This window comes from Dipteris shenzhenensis, chromosome 8 (genome assembly GCF_047967505.1).
Source record: "Dipteris shenzhenensis isolate YYH24624 ecotype China chromosome 8, Dip_SZ_1.0, whole genome shotgun sequence".
Lineage (NCBI taxonomy): Eukaryota > Viridiplantae > Streptophyta > Polypodiopsida > Gleicheniales > Dipteridaceae > Dipteris > Dipteris shenzhenensis.
This window is the reverse complement of record NC_141603.1, coordinates 14,627,759-14,642,648: the sequence shown is the minus strand read 5'-3', so window position 1 is coordinate 14,642,648 and position 14,890 is coordinate 14,627,759. Positions and strand designations below refer to the sequence as shown.

Here is a 14,890-nt window from a genome sequence, read left to right as displayed (position 1 = left end):
AGTATATAAGGTCATGAGCTTAGAGTCTAGAATCTAGGGTTTAGGATCTAGAAATTAGGTTTTAGAATTGAAGCGATAGGGGTTAGGGTTTAAGGTTTAGGGTTTAGGGTCTAGGGATTAGAACTGTTATATAAGTTTAAGAGCTTAGATTGTATAACCTAAGATTTAGGGAACTTTAGGATTCAAGATTTAGGGTGTAAGATTTAAGGTATATAGACTATATAAAATATGCATTCTAAAGTATTTAGTTTAGATATATATAGACTATATATTATTTGCTTTCCAAAGTGTTTTGTTTATATCCAATACTAGGTACGAGCCTTTGCAAAGGCTCTACTTTAAGTAATTATAAGTCTACCTAGTCAAAGTATCCTACTGATTAGGGACAAGCACATAGGCTAAAAGCACACTGATTCATATTTTCTTACATTCATACTGCATGATGTATTAGAAGAAATGAAGAATTATGTGATAAGAAATATTTAGAAGAAATATGTATTCCATATCATGGATTCATACCATGGATGTCTGGTGGTTGCTAAAGTAGAAAAATGATATGGATTCAATGATACTGTAGTTTTGTGCAAAGCCTTAAACAAAGTTTAAGGCTTTTGCAAAGTATTACATACTGTAACAAAGATAAACAAGTATGCTAAACCTCTATGGTTTTAAATACCTACCTTACAAATACATTATCTATTCTTCGACTAACAATTATTATACACATGGAAGAAAAGCATATATGTTAAAAGCAGGTGTGTAAATTTTAATATTTTCTTATTTTTTAAATTAATTCAATTCTTTGATTGACTACTTTTTAAAATTTAAAGGTTATTACTTTATAATATACATAATTTTAAATGTTATTAATGTATAATATAATATTATTTAAATTTATACAATAATTATATTATATTTATATTAGTTTTTAAGTTGATAATGTATATTTTTATTAAAACTAAAATTTAATATCTAGTTAATAGTAGGAAGAATATTGTAGAGATTTTTCAGATTAAGAACTACCTTACAAATACGTTCACTAATTCTTCGTTGTTTAAAGAATAAGTATTATATAAAGCACATATGCTAGAAGACCTCCCTTTCAAAATTATTTTCATTGTTATATTTTTTTAATTAATGTATTTATATAATAATTTTATAATATTTATATTAATTTATAGATTAACTCATATTCAACAATTGATAATGGATAGATGTTGGGAAGAACTCCATGAAAATCAACGTAGGCCGCAGCTATCCCCCCTTGTAGTCAGCCCTGTTTTGTAATTGGTCTTTCTTTTTTGAGGCCTAACCAGCCCTTTAATATAGCTGGCATTTTTTGTAAAAAATAAAATTATAATTTTAAAAATAATAAAATTTGTGAGGTGAACCCCCTGAGCGAAAGAGTAAGGCTTTCATCTTTTAGATTAATTTAGCCTTTTGCAGGAGTGCAGGGATGTAAAGACGAATGAATTAATTGTATTTTGAGAGGCGAGTGAAACCAAGACTCGAAGAACATCATCCATGATCGGATATTCCTACATAGTGCCACCCTTCAAAAATGGATTCTAAGAATCCTTTAATGCCACTTGCATAAAACCAAAGTTGAAAGGGTATATGCTGGCTCCTTGTAAAAAGTAGTCACCCATCATCCAATCTCTCTCTCTAGTCCCTCTCTCTCTTGTAAAAAGTAATTGCCCACCGACCAATCTCTCTCTCTCTCATTAAAATTAAATTTTGAGAGGAGAGTGAAACCACATGAGAACATCATCCATGATCGAATATTCTTACATGGTGCCAAAAATGGCTTCCAAAAAATCTTTAATGCCATGTGCATAAAACCAAAGTTGAAAGGGTATATTGACTCCTTGTACAAAGGAGTCAATCACCGACCAATCTCTCTCTCTGTCTCTCTCTCTCGTGCGTGTAGTGTAAGAAAATGTCAGCATCTGAAGGACAAAAAAGGCAATGCCAGTATGCAAATTGGAATATTGGTCTTTTTCCACACGTCTTTCTAGCGCTCTGTTCCCCTTAGTACTTCCTTCTCTCTCTCTCTCTCTCTCTCTCTCTCTCTCTCTCTCTCTCTCTCTCTCTCTCTCTCTCTCTCCCTCTCCCTCTCTCTCTCTCTATTGATTTTCCTTGGCAATCGTTACATGCATTGTAACTTATATTGACCGCATAGTAACTTGTTAATGAATATGAAATTTAATGCCATTATAGAAGGTTGGCCCTTCAAAAATGGCTTCCAAAAATCCTTTAATGCCACGTGAATAGAATCAACGTTGAGAGGGTGTATATGCTTACTCCTTATATATACTGGCTCCTTGTAGAAAGTAGTCACCCATTGTCCAATCTCTCTCTCTCCCTCTCTCTCTTGTAAAAAGTAGTCACCCACCGACCAATCTCTCTCTCTCTCATTAAAATTGAATTTTGAGAGGAGAGTGAAACCACATGAGAACATCATCCATGATCGAATATTCCTACATGGTGCCAAAAATGGCTTCCAAAAATCCTTTAATGCCATGTGCATAAAACCAAAGTTGAAAGGGTATATTGACTCCTTGTACAAAGGAGTCAATCAGCGACCAATCTCTCTCTCTGTCTCTCTCTCTCGTGTGGGTAGTGTAAGAAAATGTCAACATCTGAAGGACAAAAAAAAGGCAATGCCAATATGCAAATTAGAATATTGGTCTTTTTCCACACGTCTTTCTAGCCCTTTGTTCCCCTTAGTACTTCCTTCTCTCTCTCTCTCTCTCTCTCTCTCTCTCTCTCTCTATTGATTTTCCTTGGCAATCGTTACATACATTGTAACTTATATTGACCGCATAGTAACTTGTTAATGAATATGAACATTAATGCCATTATAGAAGGTTGGCCCTTCAAAAATGGCTTCCAAAAATCCTTTAATGCCACGTGAATAGTTCTAATCAACGTTGAGAGGGCGTATATGCTTACTCCTTATATATACTGGCTCCTTGTAAAAAGTAGTCACCCGTCGTCCAATCTCTCTCTCTGCCTCTCTTTCTTGTAAAAAGTAGTCACCCACCGACCAATCTCTCTCTCTCTCATTAAAATTGAATTTTGAGAGGAGAGTGAAACCACATGAGAACATCATCCATGATCGAATATGAACCTACATGGTGCCAAAAATGGATTCCAAGAATCCTTTAATGCCATATGCATAAAATCAAAGTTGAAAGGGTATATTGACTCCTTGTACAAAGGAGTCAATCACCGACCAATATCTCTCTCTGTCTCTCTCTCTCGTGTGTGGTGTAAGAAAATGTCAACATCTGAAGGACAAAAAAAAGGCAATGCCAATATGCAAATTGGAATATTGGTCTTTTTCCACACGTCTTTCTAGCCCTCTGTTCCCCTTAGTACTTCCTTCTCTCTCTCTCTCTCTCTCTCTCTCTCTCTCTCTCTCTCTCTCTCTCTCTCTCCCTCTCCCTCTCTCTATTGATTTTCCTTGGCAATCGTTACATGCATTGTAACTTATATTGACTGCATAGTAACTTGTTAATGAATATGCAATTTAATGCCATTATAGAAGGTTGGCCCTTCAAAAATGGCTTCCAAAAATCCTTTAATGCCACGTGAATAGAATCAACGTTGAGAGGGCGTATATGCTTACTCCTTATATATACTGGCTCCTTGTAAAAAGTAGTCACCCATCGTCCAATCTCTCTCTCTCCCTCTCTCTCTTGTAAAAAGTAGTCACCCACCGACTAATCTCTCTCTCTCTCTCTCTCTCTCTCTCTCTCTCATCAAAATTGAATTTTGAGAGGAGAGTGAAACCACATGATAACATCCTCCATGATCGGATATTCGTACATGGTGCCAAAAATGGCTTCCAAAAATCCTTTAACGCCATGTGCATAAAACCAAAGCTGAAAGGTATATTGACTCCTTGTACAAGGAGCCAACCATCGACCAATCTCTTTCTCTCTCTCTCTCTCTTTCTCTGTCTCTCTCTCTCTTGGGCATGTGGTGTAAGAAAATGTCAACATCTGAAGGACAGAAAAAGGCAATGGCAATGTGTACATCTCTTTCATCTAGCCCTCTATTCCCCTTATTACTTTCTTCTACGCCTTACTCCTAGAGTCTTGGTTGTGTCAAGAGAAAGGGATCGTCGATCTTGCAACTTACCAGTCTTTCCTGAAATCCAGCGGTGAGGGCTATGTATTCATGATCATGGCGGAATATGGTAACGATCTAGATCTAGAGGACGAGATTCTTGCAGCTCCTGCTATTGTCAGGCTTCAAGAGCTCGTAGCTTATCACATAGCCTATGTGAATGACCTTCTATCCTTTCGGAGAGAATTTTGTGAAGCCCAATATCAAAATCTACCATCCGTACTCTACGTTCTCCACAATTACAGCCTGCAGGAGTCCATATACCAAGTCAGTAACATGATACACACCTTGGACGATGAGTTTGTAAGTTTGCAAAACAAGGTTCTGAATTCCGATCAGCTGGTCAACAGACCGGGGCTGAGGTCCTATGTGGATGTCTTAGGCTATGTGATGTCTGGGTTCTTGGAATGGGCTTATCAAACTGCACGATACCATGGAGTCAACAATCGTCTCATCCTCTGACATGGATTGGTGAGCTTACTTCACCGAGATCGGACCTTGATCACCCAAACCGGTGCATCGACCTTAGTACAGCACTAAGAAATAAGACAGCTTTGTTTATGGGTATAGTACGCTACTAAGCGGGGTGGGATGGGCTATGAGAGGAGAAATTTTGATCTTGTAAGTCTATCTATATGTCACAAAATCTCACTATGTATGTGCTATGAAGTAAAATTTCCCTTGCTCAAGAAAAGGTGTTGCTAATCAATTCTTTAAAATCTATTTAGCAGAAGAATCCATAGGTGTATAAGGACATGATTATACCATTCTACAAAACAAAGAAAAGGTGTTGCTAATCGATTCTTTAAAATCTATTTAGCACGATAACTTTAAAAATGAAAATCTCTCTCTCTCTCTCACACACACACATACATAAATAGATTTTAAAGAATTGATTAGCAACACCTTTTCTTTGTTTTGTAGAATGGTATAATCATGTCCTTATACACCTATGGATTCTTCTGCTAAATAGATTTTAAAGAATTGATTAGCAACACCTTTTCTTGAGCAAGGGAAATTTTACTTCATAGCACATACATAGTGAGATTTTGTGACATATAGATAGACTTACAAGATCAAAATTTCTCCTCTCATAGCCCATCCCACCCCGCTTGAACACTTAGTAGCGTACTATACCCATAAACAAAGCTGTCTTATTTCTTAGTGCTGTACTAAGGTCGACGCACCGGTTTGGGTGATCAACGTCCGATCTCGGTGAAGTAAGCTCACCAATCCATGTCAGAGCATGAGACGATTGTTGACTCCATGGTATTGCGTAGTTTGATAAGCCCATTCCAAGAACCCAGACATCACATAGCCTAAGACATCCACATAGGACCTCAGCCCCAGTCTATTGACCAGCTGATATGAATTCAGAACCTTGTTTTGCAAACTTACAAACTCGTCGTCCAAGGTGTGTATCATGTTACTGACTTGGTATATGCTCCTATAGGCTGTAATTATGGAGGACGCAGAGTACAGATGGTAGATTTTGATATTGGGCTTCACAAAATTCTCTCCGAAAGGATAGAAGGTCGTTCACATAGGCTGTGTGATAAGCTACGAGCTCTTGAAGCATGAAAATAGCAGGATCTGCAAGAATCTCATCCTCTAGATCTAGATCATTACCATATTCCGCCATGATCATGAATACGTAGCCCTCACCACTTAATTTCAGGAAAGACTGGTAAGTTGCAAGATCGACGATCCCTTTCTCTCGACACAACCAAGACTCCAGGAGTAAGGCGTAGAAGAAAGTAATAAGGGGAATAGAGGGCTAGCTGAAAGAGATGTACACATTGCCATTGCCTTTTTTTGTCCTTCAGATGTTGACATTTTCTTACACCACATGCCCAAGAGAGAGAGAGACAGAGAAAGAGAGAGAGAGAGAAAGAGATTGGTCGATGGTTGGCTCCTTGTACAAGGAGTCAATATACCTTTCAGCTTTGGTTTTATGCACATGGCGTTAAAGGATTTTTGGAAGCCATTTTTGGCACCATGTAGGAATATCCGATCATGGAGGATGTTATCATGTGGTTTCACTCTCCTCTCAATATATATATATATATATATATATATATATATATATAGATATATATATATATATATGTACGTATATATATATATGTATATATATGTATATATATGTATATGTATGTATGCATATATATGAATATATATGTATATATGTATATATGTATATGTGTGTGTGCATATATATATGTGTGTGTGTGTGTGTGTGTGTGTACGTATATGTATATGTATATATATAGTATTCATAGGAGCAAAATAAAAGATGGAGACTCACACACGGTTCCATACACAAACCATCCCTAACCATCACCCAAGGCGTAATACACAAAACAACCTTAAGCCCCCCTTGGGTCTCCTAAGGCCTATAGTGAATTTATATCTTTTACAATCACAATGACCCTACTCGTGTGGATGACAATTAGTATAAGATCATCCAGGAGGTGTACCAAGTAGGCCTCAATTGCATGCTACAAGGGAAGAAAGGCATCTGCTAAATATGCCAAGAGGCCTCCACAACCCCTCGCCTCAACCACCTAGATGTTGTGCTTTGGTTAAGATCCTGCATGATCTCATGTACCACTCTGGCAAACCTCATCTTTGGGATAAGTAGATCGATTGACTTCTAAAGCCTCTAAATTTACCAAAGTGCCACAATACCCAGTTTGAACCTATATTTCTTCACTACAGGAGGACCTCTTTGGCCTGGACATAGAGGTGGCTGATGTGCTCTCCTTGGCGTGAATGTGGGAAGAGGTGGCTGCTATTTGATTCCCTAGGGGTGTCCTTGAGCTTGAATCTCTTTTTGTGCTTGCGCCTCATGAAAAATTTGCTCATTTAATTGATTTTGTTTCATCCTCTGCTCCCTTCATTGCTAGAACTCCTCTTTGGCTTCTTCTTTGGTCTTTGAATCATCTCTTCTTCTTGAATTTTCTTCCTTCACACTAGAATCTTCTACCAGTGTCTCTTGTTAAAGGTGGGGGATTATTGAGTGTGTCCTCATCATTTGATGGCAGCTTCTCACCCAGATTCCTCACCTTCTACTTGGTCTTAGCCATGGGGGATGGAGAGAGAGAGAGAGAGAAGAGAGAGAGAGAGAGAGAGAGAGAGAGGGAGAGAGAGAGAGAGAGAGAGAGAGAGAGAGAGCGACCTACCAGACCACCACCTACCATCCCCTCGGAATAATAATAATGTTTAAGCAGGTGCTACAAGCTCTCCAAGACTCACTTGAGTCCTTGGTGAGCAATTTTGAAACAATTCACATAGCATACCTCTCCCCCCATCAATGATGGGAGGGGGCCACTTTTTGAAATTTGAATTTCAAATTTTGAATCTCCCTCCCTCCCTCTCTTTCTCTCTCCCTCCCTCCCTCCCTCCCGCACTCCCTCCCTCCCTTCCTCCTCCTTCCTCTCCCTCTCCCTCCCTCCCCCTCCCTCCTCCTCTCCCCTCCTCCATCTTGCTCCTCCTCCTCCCTCCTCCCTCCTCCCTCTCCCCTCCTCCTCCTCCTTCTAGCTCCTCCTCCCTCCTTCCTCTCCCCTCCCCAAAGAAATACCCTAGGATGAAGAACAAAATGCAATCACCCTCTTTCATACCACCAACCCCCCGCTGATATTCCATTACCACCTCCACTAGATCCCACCCAACCCACCCAACAAGCTACCCAACCTCCTCTCCCTCGGACAACACTACCCGAGTACTTCTCCACAATGCCTCCAACATCACCACTGCACAGCATAGACCTTCCCTGTCCATCACCTCCAATGCTCCAGTTGACCTCCCTGATGAGGCATTCAAGATGCTGCCCAAAGCAGCACATTTTGTACAAAGCACTGATGTCACGACTCCTACAGGCCCCCCAAAGAAGAGCCAATGCCGCTCGCAGATGATGAAGCTCTGCCATCCCCACCAAGGTCTCCTCTTGAAGATCTTCATTGGCGTCTAGACTTAGAGTCCTTTGAAGAGTTATCGGATAGTGCACTCAAGCACCACTGGAAGCGCCAACTCAAGGTCTCCAACCTCCATCTCTATGAAATTCTGGAGGTGCTTCCTTTCACACAATTCATCACACAGTCACTCAACGACTGGCAACAAGCGCATCCCAAGTGCACAAGAGGATAATACACCACAACACGTGAGTCACCCACTGAGACCACACCACAGACCTTAAATTTCTAAACTTTAATATTTAGAGAATGGCATTGTTGTTCTACCACTTTGGTAAATCTGTAGCAAATATCATAAGGAATAACTAAGTACAACTATCTAAGGTTAGATCAAGAGTACGATTTGAGAAGGAAACCAAAATCTACTATCTCTATTAGTTGAGAAATCATCATTTTTTTCTAATAAAAGATAGTGAATAGGTTGAAGACCATATATACCTACAATAACTCTTAGCTTTCCACAAATATGATAATTACATTCATACAAGTTTGTATTGGTTTTCCTAGTTTATACCGAAGTTGAGGTCATTACATTCATACAAGTTTGTATTGGTTTTCCTAGTTTATACCGAAGTTGAATTTAATATTATTAGAATCCTTGCTAACTGAGATCACATTTCTATACAATCCAAGTATTTTTCTATTGTACAGCTTAGTTTAGGAATTGCAAATGCGAGTTGTCTATTAATAAGAAATTGATTCCATCTAAAGTAATCTACTTCAAATCATTTCCAAAACATATACTCTACATCTAGTGTACTATAAAAATATTTGTAGCATTCATCTCATGCTTTGTCCAAAAAGTGTATAAATTCTATTCAAGAAAGATTTTTTTTCAACCATGTTTGCATTCATCCCATGTATACACTATTGGTACACTATCTTTGTGTTCTCCCATCTAAGTACTAATACAAAATCCCTTTTGTATTTTTGCATTGTTTTCGTACAGTAGAGTATAAGAAGAAAACTTCAAAAACCTATATTACTATTGTATATCGACAAGCCATACCAATGTATCATAGGAACAAATTGACCAATCATAACTTTGTAAGCATATCTCTATTATGTATTTTCCATGCTTGACTATTCCACATATCCCTTCTCAATAAAAGCAATGATAAATTAGTCAAGGAAATATGGTTCAAATGCCCTCATTTGTACTTCTATCCTATACATGATGGGACACGTACATACTCAATATGTGTGCATATTTTAGTAATCCTTCTACTTGTACTTGTTATTGCTGAGAAGGAAAACCATAGTGTATCCTTATATCTATATCAAAAGACCTATACGAGGACTATACCATTTGATATAAACCAAAGACATAGGTGCTTCTACTTTGATATACTGTATCTATTTCTATAATACATCAAAGCTTCATTCACAAAACTAACAGACTATAACTCATTAATGTATGTCCCAACTCAACTGCACTATATGAATAGAGACTTTGAGTTTATAAACTCAAGCTTTATGACTACCGAATATTTGGATCAATACCCTTTTAGCATTCATAGCATGGACACGTGTATCTAATAAAACTAACCATGTGAAGTATTCATAATACGCAATCGAAGACTCACCCTCTAATCAATTTACTTTTTCTTTAAAACAAAAACGAGCAAGCAATAAATTATTGATCATAGACATTTAGTGGTCTATCAGCATGCATATTTCTATCATGCAAGTTCTACTACGATTTTTTATTTTGAAAAAGCACTTGCAATTTCCTCTATTTCCAATTTGTGACATACCACAGGATTTTTATGTAAAATTACACTGCATAATTTTCCTAGAAAAAATAAGAAACTAGAAATAGACCACACTTGATTAGATGCCATAGATTCGGATACAAGTGAGAGTAAGTCCAACTTGATGGCTTTGCACGACGACTACATGAATACATTTCCACAAATTATTGATAGTAGCAAGTTCGATTTTGGGATGAAGGTAACTAGGGAAACATGTGTATATGCCTCAATCAAGAGCTTTGTGAGGTAGGAGGCTTCAGAGTTAGGTTGTATTGCATCGAGAAAGGGGGAGGGAGAGTGTCTCTATTATGATAAGCAAGAGGGGGGAAATGGGGCTTGGATAAGGATTACTTCTATATGCTTACCATTTAATAGTGTTTTCCACATGTACCATACAAGCACCGCTTTACCCAATATAGTATCCACCTAGTGGTTTCATGTGCCATTCTAATTTTTTAGGATTTAGCATTTAGGGTTTAGGGTTTATGACTATTATTTTAGGGTTGAGGATTTAGGGTTTAGGGTTTAGGGTTTAGGGTTTAGTATATAAGGTCATGAGCTTAGAGTCTAGAATCTAGGGTTTAGGATCTGGAAATTAGGTTTTAAAATTTAAGCGATAGGGGTTAGGGTTTAAGGTTTAGGGTTTAGCATCTAGGGATTAGAACTATTATATAAGTTTAAGAGCTTAGATTGTATAACCTAAGATTTAGGGAACTTTAGGATTCAAGATTTAGGGTGTAAGATTTAAGGTATATAGACTATATAAAATATGCATTCTAAGTATTTAGTTTAGATATATATAGATTATATATTATATGCTTTCCAAAGTGTTTTGTTTATATCCAATACTAGGTATGATCCTTTGCAAAGGCTCTACTTTAAGTAATTATAAGTCTACCTAGTCAAAGTATCCTACTGATTAGGGACAAGAACATAGGCTAAAAGCACACCGATTCATATTTTCTTACATTCATACTGCATGGTGTATCAGAAGAAATGAAGAAATATGTGATAAGAAATATTTAGAAGAAATATGTATTCCATATCATGGATTCATATCATGGATATCTGGTGGTTGCTAAAGTAGAAAAATGATATGGATTCAATGATACTGTAGCTTTGTGCAAAGCCTTAAACAAAGTTTAAGGCTTTTGCAAAGTATTACATACTATAGTAAAGATAAGCGTCATCTTGGGACACCATTAGGATTCTTCCATCCACTCGTGAGGGTTCATCGGCTTGCAGCCCGACATTTTCTACTTGTAACATGGTTGGTAGATGTTCATTTTGCTTTTGGCGAAGGGCGATGAGATCACGTTCAGAGAGCACTCGAGCCTGGTTCATCTTTTGAGTCTGACATGTAAACACTTTGCTTGGCTCCTTCCATTCCACCTATGTCATCATAACTCGCGTCAAATAGTTTAGATGCAAAACTTCACGATCGCACCCCAACTGATACGACATACAATTTATGCATCACCTAATGTACACTCATGTCTGAGCGGAGGCAAATTCCTAGGTACTCAGAACATAATCATCAATAACTTCATGACAATATTCGTTCATATCGGTTTGCAAAGCATGTCGACCTTCGCACGCAAGACGGCGTGACGGATACGATTCGTCAAGATTGTCGACTGCAGAAGCTCGTAAATGGATTATCTACATTCATCCATCAATTCTAGTCCACCACTTCATCGTCAATACAAACATGGAGTTAACAAGGTATTCATTCAACATTATCGCCAGTGTTTTGGGGTTCATCCAGAACCCTGAAAATAATTCGGGTATGCATAAACAATACGCTTTCCTCTCATTGCGTTACGATAGTCATACACTTTGTTCACTCACGTTGCAATGAATAAACAATGTATCATTAGATTCGTAAACAATATCTTACGAATAACAGGAATTAGAGATTATACATTGTAGAGACAATACAGATAGAACATGGAACAATAATGAATCAGAACAGTTGGGGATCATGTATATGCAAAACAGAGAACTTTCATTTCATTATCAGATCATAAATACAATCTCATCATCGCATTACAACAACATCTGAATTGAATCCCATTTCATCTCTTGCATGCATGAAAGAGAACTGAAAGGGTACACCTAATAGATGGTGTCCCTTCCTATCTAGATCCTATACGGATAAATATGGATTAGTACATTTATTGATTGGCATAGATTATTTACCACTTTCTTTTTATGAACAATGTACGTGCAATCGCTACTTTCTCTGAATTGATATTTGCAATAGGTAGACACAATTGGTCTCTCCATGACTTTAGAATTAGCTTATGGCAAACTTTGCATATAAAGTTTACATGCACAAACACCCCAAAGTTAAACCCATGCATAGAGTGGCCACACTGGGACCATCGGATATAGCACTCATCTATGATGTACCCATGGCAGATTGTGCACATAGAACCCTACATCAGAGGAGAAGTTCTTCTAATTTAACTATTACAATGGCAGTCAATATCATAGTCTCACCTAGTACATGAGCAAGCTCTTTTTTGATTCCCTTCTACCTCATACATAGCATACCTCTCCCCCCATCAATGACGGGAGGGGGCCACTTTCTGAAATTTGAATTTCAAATTTTGAATCTCCCTCCCTCCCTCTCTTTCTCTCTCCCTCCCTCCCGCACTCCCTCCCTCCCTTCCTCCTCCTTCCTCTCCCTCTCCCTCCCTCCCCCTCCCTCCTCCTCTCCCCTCCTCCATCTTGCTCCTCCTCCCTCCTCCCTCCTCCCTCTCCCCTCCTCCTCCTCCTTCTAGCTCCTCCTCCCTCCTTCCTCTCCCCTCCCCAAAGAAATAACCTAGGATGAAGAACAAAATGCAATCACCCTCTTTCATACCACCAACCCCCCGTTGATATTCCATTACCACCTCCACCAGATCCCACCCAACCCACCCAACAAGCTACCCAACCTCCTCTCCCTCGGACAACACTACCCGAGTACTTCTCCACACAATGCCTCCAACACCACCACTGCACAGCATAGACCTTCCCTGTCCATCACCTCCAACGCTCCAGTCGACCTCCCTGATGAGGCATTCAAGATGCTGCCCAAAGCAGCACATTTTGTACAAAGCATTGACGTCACGACTCCTACAGGCCCCCCAAAGAAGAGCCAATGCCGCTCGTAGATGATGAACCTCTGCCATCCCCGCCAAGGTCTCCTCTTGAAGATCTTCATTGGCGTCTAGACTTACAGTCCTTTGAAGAGTTATCGGATAGTGCACTCATGCACCACTGGAAGCGCCAGCTCAAGGTCTCCAACCTCCATCTCTATGAAATTCTGGAGGTGCTTCCTTTCACACAAATCATCACACAGTCATTCAACGACTGGCAACAAGCGCATCCCAAGTGCACAATCCCAAGTGCACAAGAGGATAATACACCACAACACGTGAGTCACCCAGTGAGACCACACCACAAACCTTAAATTTCTAAACTTTAATATTTTAGAGAATGGCATTGTTGTTCTACCACTTTGGTAAATCTGTAACAAATATCATAAGGAATAACTAAGTACAACTATCTAAGGTTAGATCAAGAGTACGATTTGAGAAGGAAACCAAAAGCTACTATCTCTATTAGTTAAGAAATCATCATTTTTTTCTAATAAAAGATAGTGAATAGGTTGAAGACCATATATACCTACAATAACTCTTAGCTTTCCACAAATATGATAATTCATTGAGGTCATTACATTCATACAAGTTCTTATTGGTTTTCCTAGTTTATACCGAAGTTGAATTTAATATTGTTAGAATCCTTGCTAAGTGAGATCACATTTATATATTTAGAACATCAGCTACCTGCGCGTCTATAAGACCAACTTTTAATTGTATTGATGTTATGAGAGAAATTGAGTATTGAGTAAGAACTACCAGATTGCACTTGGTCTTGGGATTTATAAACAATTGAGGATATTATCATTCTAATTAGCATTTTAAAAAAAATTAATGACTTTGATCTCTTGTACTCGTTGAGATTATTTCCACCAATATGCTTAGAGAAATTTATATCAACCATCTGTAGCAAAAATATAACAAGTCTATTTGACAAAGAGAACCTTTTCTTATTACTACTTTACTTGTAGTTACCAATCCTTTCAAAGGGGTAATATATAAGGTCTTTAGTCATTCTATGAAGTTTCATGCCATAGAGTAAAATCTATTCTTCACTACAATTTAAAGACATGTGCTGAAATCTACAGCTAAGTCCTACAACACAACTAGTTGATATATACATTTTTTACTTATTGATGAAAACCAAGACTTAGACGAGTCACTAAGTCATCCTATACTAAAAGCATTCTAAACATATTATGTTTCTATACAATCCAAGTATTTTTCTATTGTACAGCTTAGTTTAGGAATTGCAAATGCGAGTTGTCTATTAATAAGAAATTGATTCCATCTAAAGTAATCTACTTCAAATCATTTCCAAAACATATACTCTACATCTAGTGTACTATAAAAATATTTGTAGCATTCATCTCATGCTTTGTCCAAAAAGTGTATAAATTCTATTCAAGAAAGATTTTTTTTCAACCATATTTGCATTCATCCCATGTATACACTATTGGTCTACTATCTTTGTGTTCTCCCATCTAAGTACTAATACAAAATCCCTTTTGTATTTTTGCATTGTTTTTGTTTTTGTACAGTAGAGTATAAGAAGAAAACTTCAAAAACCTATATTACTATTGTATATTGACAAGCCATACCAATGTATCATAGGAACAAATTGACCAATCATAACTTTGTAAGCATATCTCTATTATGTATTTTCCATGCTTGACTATTCCACATATCCCTTCTCAATAAAAGCAATGATCAATTAGTCAAGGCAATATGGTTCAAATGCCCTCATTTGTACTCCTATCCTATACATGATGGGACACGTACATACTCAATATGTGTGCATATTTTAGTAATCCTTCTACTTGTACTTGTTATTGCTAAGAAGGAAAACCATAGTGTATCCTTATATCTATATCAA

General features: G+C 37.8%; 1 protein-coding gene across 1 annotated transcript; it reads left to right on the top strand.

Annotated features, from left to right (window-relative positions):
• The first annotated feature begins 4,194 nt into the window (after positions 1–4,194).
• Positions 4,195–4,599, top strand: LOC147899165 (microbial Terpene synthase-like protein 13). The gene has a single exon (XM_087377648.1). It carries the CDS (start codon positions 4,195–4,197, stop codon positions 4,597–4,599), a length of 405 nt encoding a protein of 134 aa, XP_087233774.1.
• Positions 4,600–14,890: the final 10,291 nt, after the last annotated feature.

What these genes read in the sequence shown, in the direction of transcription:
- LOC147899165 (XM_087377648.1), top strand. Translation starts at nt 4,195, where the DNA reads ATGGCGGAATATGGTAACGATCTAGATCTAGAGGACGAGATTCTTGCA.